This window comes from Callithrix jacchus, chromosome 18 (genome assembly GCF_049354715.1).
Source record: "Callithrix jacchus isolate 240 chromosome 18, calJac240_pri, whole genome shotgun sequence".
In the NCBI taxonomy this organism is placed as follows: Eukaryota; Metazoa; Chordata; class Mammalia; order Primates; family Cebidae; genus Callithrix; species Callithrix jacchus.
In genome coordinates this window covers 20,362,537-20,373,671 of record NC_133519.1, presented here as the reverse complement: position 1 = coordinate 20,373,671, position 11,135 = coordinate 20,362,537, and the positions used below count along the sequence as shown (strand labels likewise).

Below are 11,135 nucleotides of genomic sequence, written 5' to 3'. Positions count from 1 at the left end.
GAGCAATGAACTCTACATATCTAGAACTAACACACACACTTCAGAAACTTGTCTCAATGAAATGTGATGAGCTGTCACCATGGACTGAAATCTCACCTATCCCCTGAAATTCCTATGGCACTTTCTGTTTTAGAAACCCACTCCTGCCCTAGAGGCCATCCAGCACAAGCTTACTCGGGAGGACGGACCTAGGAAGTAATCTTGCTTTTTTTATCCTGACAACTACACTGGGAAGGTGCTGAGTCCCCACATCCTTGTTTCTCTCTCTTTAGAATCAGGATTCGGAATAAGCAATTTCCTTTTTCATTTTCCAATTTCTCTCCAACATACCCTGAAGGCCTACAGAGCAATGACGAGCTCACACTGCCCCCTCCTGCCCATTCACTCTCTAGCAAGAAGTATATATTCATTCTTCCCTGGCCCTCTTTCGCTCCCATTCCTGTAAAAAAAAAAAAAAAAAAAAGAAAGAAAGAAAAGCAACAGAATGCCCCCACAAAAGTCAAATGTCTTTATTTTATATAAAAAAAATTTGTACAGTTTTAGTTCCTATGTTTAAGAAAAAAAACCCTAAAATTGCCATAATGTTTAGATCCACTGCAAACTGTAGAAACAAGCTTTTTATATATTAAAAAAAATTTACATTTTACAATTTTCTACATGCATGCACAAGGTCTCAGCTCTGTAACCCCCCCCAAAAACAGAAAAAAAAATCTAGATCCAACAGTGGAAAATTCTACATTTACAGTCTCACTTGGAAGGGACTCCAAAAGCCCCCTCCCTTTTGCGCACAGAAGAACAATACAACAATCACACACCAGGACTGCATCCATCAGCAGATACTGCCCCGTGGGAAGGGCAGAGGAGGGAGAAGACAGACAGATTGACAGACACCACAGAGGAGCAGGGGAGTTCACCTGGGACCAATGGAGGAGAAGCGAAGCACGAACCCTGGGAAAAAGACTGTCAGCTGAGAAAGTTCTGGAGAGCCCGATGTCTCACCACAGGTGTTGGATCAGGGTTTGCCATTGGGATACCGAGTGGAGATGGGGAAGAGAAAAAGTTAAGGGCTGAAATGGAAGGGGAATGGGATGAAAAGATGAGAGACAAGAGGGAAACGAATGAGAAAAAACAAAGAGAGCACGAAGACTAGTTTAGGAGAAAGGGACCAATGGGGACAGCGGCAGAGTGGCGAGGTAGGTGAAGGACTGAGGCACAGTGACCTGGTGTGGAGCGAGGGAGGGCAAGCATTCCGAGGTGGTGAAGAGGAAGGCCTGCTAGGCACGGTGGGGATGAGCGAGGGTGCCATGAGGCACACAAAAGAGACTGCTGGACAGGCCCAGCCAGAGCAGCCCTGTGGTGACAAGGGGGCAAGAGGTGGGCACATCCCACAGCAGGAGAATGAGCACATCCAGGGCATGGTGGGACAGACAGAGTGGGGAGACTGCTCAGGCGGACTGGGTCAGCTGCACGCCCCACGGCAGTTCACAGCATGGAGACGACTTCCCACAGAGGAGAAGCAGAGGACAAACACGCGGCCATACATTTGACGATTCATCCTGACATTTAAAAAACAATAATAATAATAATAATAATCAAAGAAGACGAAGATACCACAGTTCTGATGCAAAGGACCCAAATGCTACCATTCTCAGTCACAGCCCTTAGTGCTTAGAGAGAGAGTTGGAGGAAAAATTTCTTATTATTATTTAGAAAACGGGAATGAAAAAAATCACAGTGATTAAAAACACGGCAGGATCTTAAAATAAACACTCCCCAGCCCCTAACCTAACAGCAGCAACTAAGATCCCAAATCCTTTCCCTCACCCCAAACCCAACCTGCTCCTCAGACCACACCACACTCCATCCTGCCCACAAAGGCAATGACCCCAGTCACCATCCAGGCCCTGTTTTCCAGGATAGTGAGGTATTTATGTGACTCAGAAGGGACTCCTCTGACACCAGGTTTTTGAAGAGAAGAAAAGACAGACCTCCAGAACAGGACATATTTCACACAGGCCTAACCCATAACCCCGGCCCCAGCCAGAGGCCCTGCCTAAATGAGCTCCACAACCCACCCCTTTGGGAACAAAGTAGCATTTGCCGATGAGCCCCTCTCTAGCATGTGGTGGGTGAACAGGTAAACTTTTGCAGAAAGGACAGCAGGAGAAACCCCGATCACTAGGCTCCATCATTTCCAGGGCTGCCACTACACAGAGTCCCCGGGGATCTTATGCCAGGATGTGCTCTGCAAGGTAAGTAACAACGAGTCTTCCAGGGGAAAGAAGGGCCTATAAAGGGGCACTGACTTACTCGGAGGCCTGGCCCAGTCATTCCGGCCATCAGAACGGTCCTCCATGTGGATCCCGGCTGGATGTATATGGGTGCTCCCTAATTCTATTCTCTTGGCAACAATGTTTGGGTCAAAGGCTCTGATTTATATTGAAAATATTTATTAAAGGGCCAGCAAATTTGGCTCAAACTGAGATCTAAAATATCAAGAATTTGGATTTGGTGCAAAGACTATGGAAGCTAAAATAGGGTAAGGGGGGGAAGTACCTACAAAAGGCAGTAATCCTGGTCCCTCACCGCAATACAGAGGGAGCCCAGAGCCCAGAGAATCAGACAGGGAGAGAAGGAGCGGGGACACTGGAAGGCCAAGGAAAGGAGACCCCTGAGGCAAAGAACTGGACTTAAGGCAGGGGACGAGGAGGAGCTGCGGCTCTTCCCCAAGAGATGAGGCAACAGGTCTCTGGAGTTGAGAGAAGAGAGCAGGACGGGGGTGGCTGGTGACAAAAATAAAAACATTTGTCTAAGACCACAGGGGCTGGGTCAGGGTACAGGAGTCTACAGACCATCCTCCACTGGGAAGAGCGGGGACGAAGGCGAGGCTAGGGTCAGGGAGCAGGTCAGTGATGGGGTCCCTCCAAAACCTCAGGGATCTGTTCAGCCCTCCTCCCCAGGAGCTGCCTAGGAAAGACACACTGGAAGAAAGGTACCTTCCCTGGTGAAAGTGATCACAGCGGGTTTCCACCTGTTTGCCTATGGTCAAGTGACCATACAAATCAAAAACAGGAGGCGGAGATTTCTGGGAAAAGGATGGGATCCTTCTTTGCTTTCAATATGTGTGGAAGCAAATGCTCCTGGCAAGGAGATTCCTAACTGGAGCTGTGTGATAGGAGTATCCCTGGCTCACAAGCCAGAGTTTGTTGTGGCTGGGGTGAGGGACAGGAGGGCCAGCTGCTGCCCTGGAGGAGTTTGGCACTGTGGCTCTCTGGAGTCGTGTCCATGTGCCCCAGAGAAACCCTGTTAGGGTCACTGGAGAGAAATGCTACAAGAGCTTGGGTTTGTGAGTAGGAGCTCGGGAGGGGAAGGTCCAATCACAGGGCCCTGCACCCTTTCACGAGAGAGTGTAGTCTGGGGAAAGACTAGGGAAAGAAGAGGGAGAGAGGCACTGATTCCCGCAGGCCTAGAGTAATACAAAAGTTGTTGGGGGCTCCTTCCCAGGTGCTGTTGACAGCAGGATGGTCTCTCCAGGTTCACGTGGGTTAAAATAAGGAAGAGGCAAGGAGAGAAGGTGGGGGTAAGTTAATTCAAGTAAAAAAAAAAAACAAAAAACAAAAACAAGAGCAAGAAGAAGGGTGGCAGGAATGTGGCTGGGCCTGAGAACCAAGCCCCCCCACCCCCTCAGGAGCCCCCCAGAGTCTCCCACTCCCCCTGCTGTTGCACAGTCACACTGAGGTCTCAGACTGCAGCCTCATGACAAACTTGTGCGACTTGGGATCCACAAATTCCTCAGAGAGTTTGAAGAACGGGACCTTCTTGGTGCTGACCACCAGGCTAAAGTCCTGGCGTTTTAAGAGGAAGACAATGCCATCCTTGAGCCCGTTGGTCACCGGCTCCTCGCTCACCAGTGTCCACTGTTTGGCCAGCCAGCGTTCCTTGTGGTACTGGATGGTAGGCCCAGCCGCCAAGTATCGCTCCAAGAAGGCCTGAAGAGGAAAGAAGGGGCTGCATAAGAATCTCCGTCACCCACCCGCTATCCGTCAGCCTGTGGGCATAGTCTCCAAAAGCAACAGGGACATCCCTGAGCTCACTCTATGTATATGAACTAGAATGTCACAATGTTACAGTAGGAAGGGGCCTGAGATCATCTGCTTCAGACCCTCATTTTATAAACGAGGGCGCTGGAGTGCACGGGGGTGGGGTGTGCTCATCAGGTAGGACTCAACTTGGCTCCCAGGACCGCCACCTTCTGCTCTTCTCCCTGCACCAGGCTGTGACCTGGGCAAGCCCTCCCTCATTGTTCCTTCCTTCCCACACAGCTTGTATGATTTGTGCCAAGCAGGTCTGCACCAGGAGGGGGCCAGAGGTGTTAAAGTGTAACATCTTTAGTTACCTGTTCACTAAGGGTAGCTCAGGGAAAGCAATTCTAGGAAGCTGGCAACAGAGCTGGGGGTGGGCAATGGCTCAAAATGAGCACAGAGCCAAGACCAGCTAGTGGAGGTGAAGAGGGTAATGGGGGTAAAGATGGGCCTTTGGCTCTGGTAATTCCAGAGCCCTCATAGAGATGAGAACTAAGTCTCAGCCATCCCCAAAATGGTCCTGAAGACCCCCCTTCTCCTCATCCACCTAAGGACTTCACCCCACACAGATGGGGCAAATAGAATAGGAACGAGGGAGAGGATTACAAAAAGGAGGTGGAGAGGAGAGAGAAATGGGGTGGGCAGTGAGGAAGGAAGTGAGAGAATAAGGGAAAACAGGTGGGAGAGAAGAGCTGGGAAGGACGAAGGATGCTGGCAGCGGGGCAGGCCCACCTTGGGCGTCATGTCGTGCGTGATGCAGAATTCAAGGTGCTGCAGGATGCTCTCCATGGTGTGGTAGGGCTGCTGCTTGGTGGTCCGAAGGTACTTCTGCATGGCACGGGCCATGGATGCAAAGATGGCTTGGGCTGCCTCCCGGGGGTCCATCACCTCCCTGGGGTTCTTCTGCTCCTCTTCCTGCAGCCGCTTAATGTGAGTAAAGGCCTCCTCCACTGCCACTACAAGCCTAGGGGACAGGAGGGGTCTGGGCCAGATGCCCACCTCTCTTTTCCCTCACCCCTCCTGCTCCCCTAGCTCCAACACTCCAGCAGCCTGAATGAAGTCAGGCCTTTGTGCTCACCCAAAGCAATACAAAGCCAGAGCAATAGTACCTTTCTCCCTCTGGGAACAGGACACAGCCACAGAGCTCAGTGGGCCCAGCCCAGGGACTCAGAGGGCAAAGCTAGTGTCAAACCCAGAGAGACAACTAGGAACTATGCTATGGGAAAGACCAAGCATTCCATCAAACTGTAAGGAAAACTTCCTTCAATAAGACCCCCAAATCGTACTTCATTGAGTCAATAATTCATAGACGTGATTACATCAAAATGACAGATTTCTATTCAACCATGATAGCATGAACAACATTAACTGACATCTGATGAAGTTGGGGGAAATATACATATCTAGAACCCACAAGGGATTCATAGCTAGAACACGCAAAGAATGTGCTACAATTTCTGTCAAGAAGAAAAAGGTAGGAAACCTAGAGAAAATAGGGCAAGGAAGGTGAACAGAAAATTCACAAGAGGACTGAAAGGCTAAAAAATATACAAAGTAGTTACTGCTTAGCAATTAGAGAGATGCAAACGAAAATATTAATAAGATCCTACTTGGCCGGGCACGGTGGCTCACGCCTGTAATCCCAGCACTTTGGGAGGCCAAGGCGGGTGGATCACAAGGTCAAGAGATCGAGACCATCCTGGCCAACAAGGTGAAACCCCGTCTCTACTAAAAATACAAAAATTAGCTGCGTGTGGTGGCGCATGCCTGTAGTCCCAGCTACTCGGGAGTCTGAGGCAGGAGAATTGCTTGAACACGGGAGGCGGAGGTTGCAGTGAGCCGAGATCATGCCACTGCATTCCAGCCTGGCACCTGGCAACAGAGCGAGACTCTGTCTCAAAAAAAAAAAAAAAGATCCTACTTATCCATCAAAATGGAAAAAAGAAGATAACTATAATCCAAATATTGGATAGGATGTTGGGAGTATTCCATGAACTACCGTGCATCAAAAAGAGGCAACAAACTAGACATACAGACAATATGGATGAATCTCAAAAACACGGTGTTAAGGAGGAAGCAGGAAAAAGAGGTCTGTTTACATTAAAAGCATACAGATGGCCAGGCGTGGTGGCTCATGCCTGTAATCCCAGCACTTCAGGAGGGCGAGATGGGCAGATCACCTGAGGTTAGGAGTTCAAAACCAGTCTGGCCAACATGGTGAAACTCCACTTCTACTAAAAATGCAAAAAATTAGCCGGGCATGGTGGCGCGTGCCTGTAATCCCAGCTACTCAGGAGGCTGAGGCAGGAGAATTGCCTCAACTCAGGAGGCGGAGGTTGCAGTGAGCGGAGATCGTGCCATTGCACTCCAGCCTGGGTAACAAGAGCGAAACTCTGTCTCAAAAAAAAAAAAATGCAAAAATTAGCTGGGCATGATGGTACCCATCTGTAATCCCAGCTACTGGAGAGGTTGAGGCAGGAGAATCACTTGAACCCAGAAGGCGGAGGTTGCAGTGAGCTGAGATCGCGCCACTGCACTCCAGCCTGGGCAACAGAGCGAGGCTCTATCTCAACAAAATAAACAAAAAGCATACCGATACACACACCAACACCAACAAAGATGACTACACTAACGTTAACTTTGCACAAGGATACATATAGGTTTTAAGGAAATCAAACACACTCAACTGGATGCCTAAAATGTGGGGCTGGAGTGAAAGAAGAAACGGGAGGAAAAGAGAAACAGAATAAAGAACCACAAGGAACCCTATAATGACAACATGTTAGAAGCTGAAAAGAGCAACTAATGCAATTCTCTGCACTTCAAGTCCAAAAACCAAACCGAAACCCCCCTGGCCTAAGAGCAGGAGCAGCCTGAACTGACAGGAGGAAGAAAGTGAGGTCTGCAGCCTCATATGCAGGAACCCAGGAGACGGGGAACGTCAGTCATTTCAAACGGGACTCCGGGGACGCAGGTGTGGATCTGTGTATGTCTGGCATTTCTTTATTCTCTTGCTTCCCCTACATTTCTCAGTAAGTGCCTTTTGGAAAGATCCTTTTATCTCAGGTAACCAAAGGAGAAAGTTTGCTCCTGGTTACAAGCAAGGGAATGGGGAAAGAGTTCTCTATGTGCCAAAAATGGTGGTGGCAGCACAGAAGATTCAATGACCCTGGTCGGGGCACAAGGTAAAGGGGCAGGGGCATCGCTTGTTTCCTTTCCGTGAGGGCCATTTCCAAGACAACTAGAGATAGGCTGGAATGCTGCAGAAATGGAGTTGGTGATCCTTGTTCTACTACAGGGGATGCCAGCCTCCTATGAGAACAGGGTAAGGGCTACCTCTTGCCCTTGAAGCCTGGAGATTATGTGGAAGATGGGGCAGAGGGCAGGGGCATGGTCAAGTCCCGAGGCACTCTGCTCCTCCCTCAGGGAACTCCTGACAGACCGAGACGGGACCCAGCAGAGTCGGCATCAGGTAAGATTCTTCAGGGTTGACCTCAGCCACATGATAATATGAACAGGGAAAGGAAGAAGTGAGGACGGCATTTAAGAATTTACCAGCTGAGGTGGGTGGATCATGAGGTCAAGAGATTGAGACCATCCTGGTCAATATGGTGAAACCCCGTCTCTACTAAAAATACAAAAAATTAGCTGGGCATGGTGGCACGTGCCTGTAATCCCAGCTACCCGGGAGGCTGAGGCAGGAAAATTGCCTGAACCCAGGAGGCGGAGGTTGCAGTGAGCTGAGATCGCGCCATTGCACTCCAGCCTGGGTAACAAGAGCGAAACTCCGTCTCAAAAAAAAAAAAAAAAAAGAATTTACCAACATGTAGGCACTAGAACCTCATGTTTTGAAGGCAACAAAAGCAGCATCTGGTGAGTGCCCTCAAGATCTACTGGCAGGAAGGCTAGTCCAGCCTGAGTCCCTGCTGTTGCAGGTAAAGCTCACATCCCTTTGTTGGGTCCCTACCCCATGATGGTAGGCAGAATTCAAAGATACCTCCCACTCCTACCAGACTCCCATCCCTCATTAGACAACAATCTTAGTACGTTTTGCAAATGTAATTAATGTGCCAAGTCAGTGGCCTCCCAACAAGACTGTCCTGTTGGGCCTGATCTAACCTGAGCTCTTTAAAATCAGAGTTATCTCCAGCTGGTGGCAGAAGTCAGAGACCTGTTTCTGCTGGGAAAAAAAGTGCACTGCCATCATGTAAACTGCCTATGGGGCCATGTGACAAGGAACTGAATATCTCCCACAATAATGAGCTTCAAAGAGAAAGCATAGGCTCAGATGAGAGTCCTCTTGATTTCAGCCTCAGCCAGCCTGCACCTGACCCATGGAACTGGGAGATAATAAATGTGTGCTATTTCACAGCTGCTAAGTTTGTGTTAATCTGTTAGGGCAGCAATGGAAAACAAATACACACCCCCACTCATGTCATCGTTGCTCTATATTTCCAGCAGCTACAGAAGTTCCATAGTCTTCCTCTCCCAGTTCACCCCACAAGCACCTCTCCTCCTCACCTTCTCCCCCTGGGACCCACCTGGCCCTCCTCTTGCGCACCCTTCGCTCATGCTCCGCCTCCTCATAGTAGTACTCATTGTGACTGTTGTCCCGCCTCCGAGCTGCCGCTGCGATCACAGCCCGAGACTGGCCAGTGGAGTTGTTGGTGCTGTTTTCTGCACAGGAACAGGATAGAAGGGATGGTCACATCAGAGTGTGGCCTTTCTTCCCACTCCAGGAGCTCTGGAGACAGCAGCCTGGCATGTCCAGAAGAAGCTGTTCCCACCACCCAGCAACACCTCCCAGTCCCAACCCTCCTGGCCACCTCTGGGAGAGGCCACAGGAAAGCAACAGTGAAGGCACTGGGAGCGCAGGAGTCCTGCGGGTGTTCCTCCCCAGTGCGTGAGGTTCTGCAGCTCCGAGAGCCGAAAGGCTCAGACCAGGGCTGATGAGAGACACAGAGGAGCCAGATTGGGGACACGCCATAGCATAAAGCAACAGCAAGTAGGATGAGCAGCTGAGATCAGCCCCCTAGAGTCAAGGGAAGTGACTGAACAGAAGCGGCTGGAACATAGGCTAAGGAAAGGAAAAAGCAAGGGACAAAGAGAGAGGTGGTAACTTGGAGTCCTGCTTGGGAAGAGACAGGGAAGGGCAGAGGAGCAGGGCTGCTCACCCTCTCCGAGGGAATACACCTTGAAGCCAGACACTTTCTTGGCCAAGACGGACTTGGGCAGGTTGAGGAGGGCAGGGTTGTAGACAGGGAAGTCATGGTAATACTTCTCCAGGATCCACACTGCCACGCGCTGGATGCTGTGGGGGAGACGGCAGGAGGGGGCAGGAGAAGGGACAGACAAGGGGCACAGGGGAAGGGACACATTAGGGCAGGTTGGCGGGGCAGGAGAGGACGCAGGACAGGGACAAGTTGCTTCCAAGAAGGCTGGCTCCAGGCCTGAGGTCTACTTACCAGGCTCCCAAGCCTTTCCCAGGACTGGGCCTCCTAGTCCCTCCCTGCTGTGCCGAAGCCCAGCAGAGAAAGGGCATTGGGTCTGGGTCCCCAGCCATAGGTCCCCTCATTCCCATCCAGCATTCCCCCAAGATTCTCTACAGGACCCAGGACGTGCCGCTGATACTCTGCACGGCCTCAAGGGGTAGCTTGTGTACTGGGAGCTGAAGAATTCTCCTTATCTCTTTCTCTGGGGTTCCCTCCTCTGGCCAGGTCACTTCACAGGCCACTCTCTAAGTGCTCACAAGAAGCTGTGCCTCCCGGAAAGGACTAGAAAAGGGATTCCAAAAAGCCCCTGTTTGTGACCCCCCCCATATCTCTTCCCTTTGGTCCATCCCCCTCTAATATTCCCTACCTCTAAATGCCTGCTCATTCCCAACTCCTAACTCCCAGCTGATCTTGCCCCACCACTGTGAATCTGCCCATGAAGGAGCAAACGCTGGTGAAAACCTACTTGGTGCAAAGTACGCAACTCCCTCCCACATAGCCCACCAAGCCCATCACCTCCAGCCCACCATCACACCCTCCCACCCTAGCAGTCACTCCACTTCCTCCCCTGTCTTTTCCCTCCCAACCCTTCTCCAGCCGTGGGCTAGTACCTGAGGTGGCCAACGTTGTAGAAGCGGCTGGCGCCATCGGTGGAGCGCACGACCTTAAGCGTGAACTGAGGCTGGAGCTGGCGCAGCTCCAGCAGGACCACGGCCAGGTAGTGCACGAAAAGGAGGGCGTCCACCAGCGACACGGCGAACTGCACCACGCCCTGGTAGCTGCGCTCCCGGGCATCCAGGATGCGCACACCATAGAAGAGCCAGTAGGAGACCACGAGCAGGAAGACCAGCACCATGAGCAGGGCACGCAGCACAAAGACGCGGGGCAGCGAGGCCTTGGGCCGGCGGAAGAACAGAGCCCAGCTGCCCAGCAGCAGGATGAGCAGCTTGAAGGCCACGGAGATGAAGAGGCCCTCGCAGGCCGTCCCGCAGGGCTCCAGCTCCTCCCGCCACAGCAGTGGGGGCAGCAGCAGGAAGGCCAGCGGTGTGAGGAAAGAGAGCAGCGCCAGGGTGGCCCCCACCGCCACACCCAGGTGACGGGAGCAGTCCAGCGGGACACTGTCCTCCATGTCCTTGGCGATGCGTGTGAGGTCATCATGGGAGATGCTGTGCTCTGAGGTGCCCGTTACTACTGTCGTTGTTTCCCCCCAGTTGTCATCCTACAGGCAGAAGGGGGCCGGCCACACAATAAGGAGGAAAGGATAAGAAGAGGAAGAGGCAGGGAACAGGAGAGAGGGTGAGGGGAAAGGAGACAGAGAGGAACACATGAGAAAGGAGAAGGCAGAAAGAAGAGAGTAATCAACAAATATGCAACCATCGAAGTATGTACTGAGCTCCACTGCGTGTCAGTCTGGCTTCTGCAGATAGCCAAGTCCAAGACCCGAGCCCTTGGGGAGCTGGACACTGGTCAGTGAGCGAGGAAAAACCATGCATGCAGCAATGACCCTCAGAGCAGACAGCACAGCACATCTGGAGGAGCTGCTCAGGCAGTGTCTAGGATT

The 11,135-nt window shown here is 51.4% G+C and overlaps 1 protein-coding gene across 2 annotated transcripts in view; it reads right to left on the bottom strand.

The window, feature by feature from the left end:
* Window positions 1-485: 485 nt before the first annotated feature.
* Window positions 486-11,135, bottom strand: part of VANGL2 (VANGL planar cell polarity protein 2) — a 30,040-nt gene continuing 19,390 nt past the window's right edge. For both annotated transcript variants that reach the window (XM_035279289.3, XM_002760172.6), the window contains 5 exons: window positions 10,186-10,793; window positions 9,257-9,393; window positions 8,624-8,759; window positions 4,815-5,046; window positions 486-3,989 (listed from right to left, as the gene is read on the bottom strand). In XM_035279289.3, the coding sequence (XP_035135180.3) occupies window positions 3,729-3,989; window positions 4,815-5,046; window positions 8,624-8,759; window positions 9,257-9,393; window positions 10,186-10,793 (1,374 nt within the window). In that variant the 3' untranslated portion in view covers window positions 486-3,728. The remainder of the gene's footprint in view (window positions 3,990-4,814; window positions 5,047-8,623; window positions 8,760-9,256; window positions 9,394-10,185; window positions 10,794-11,135) is intronic.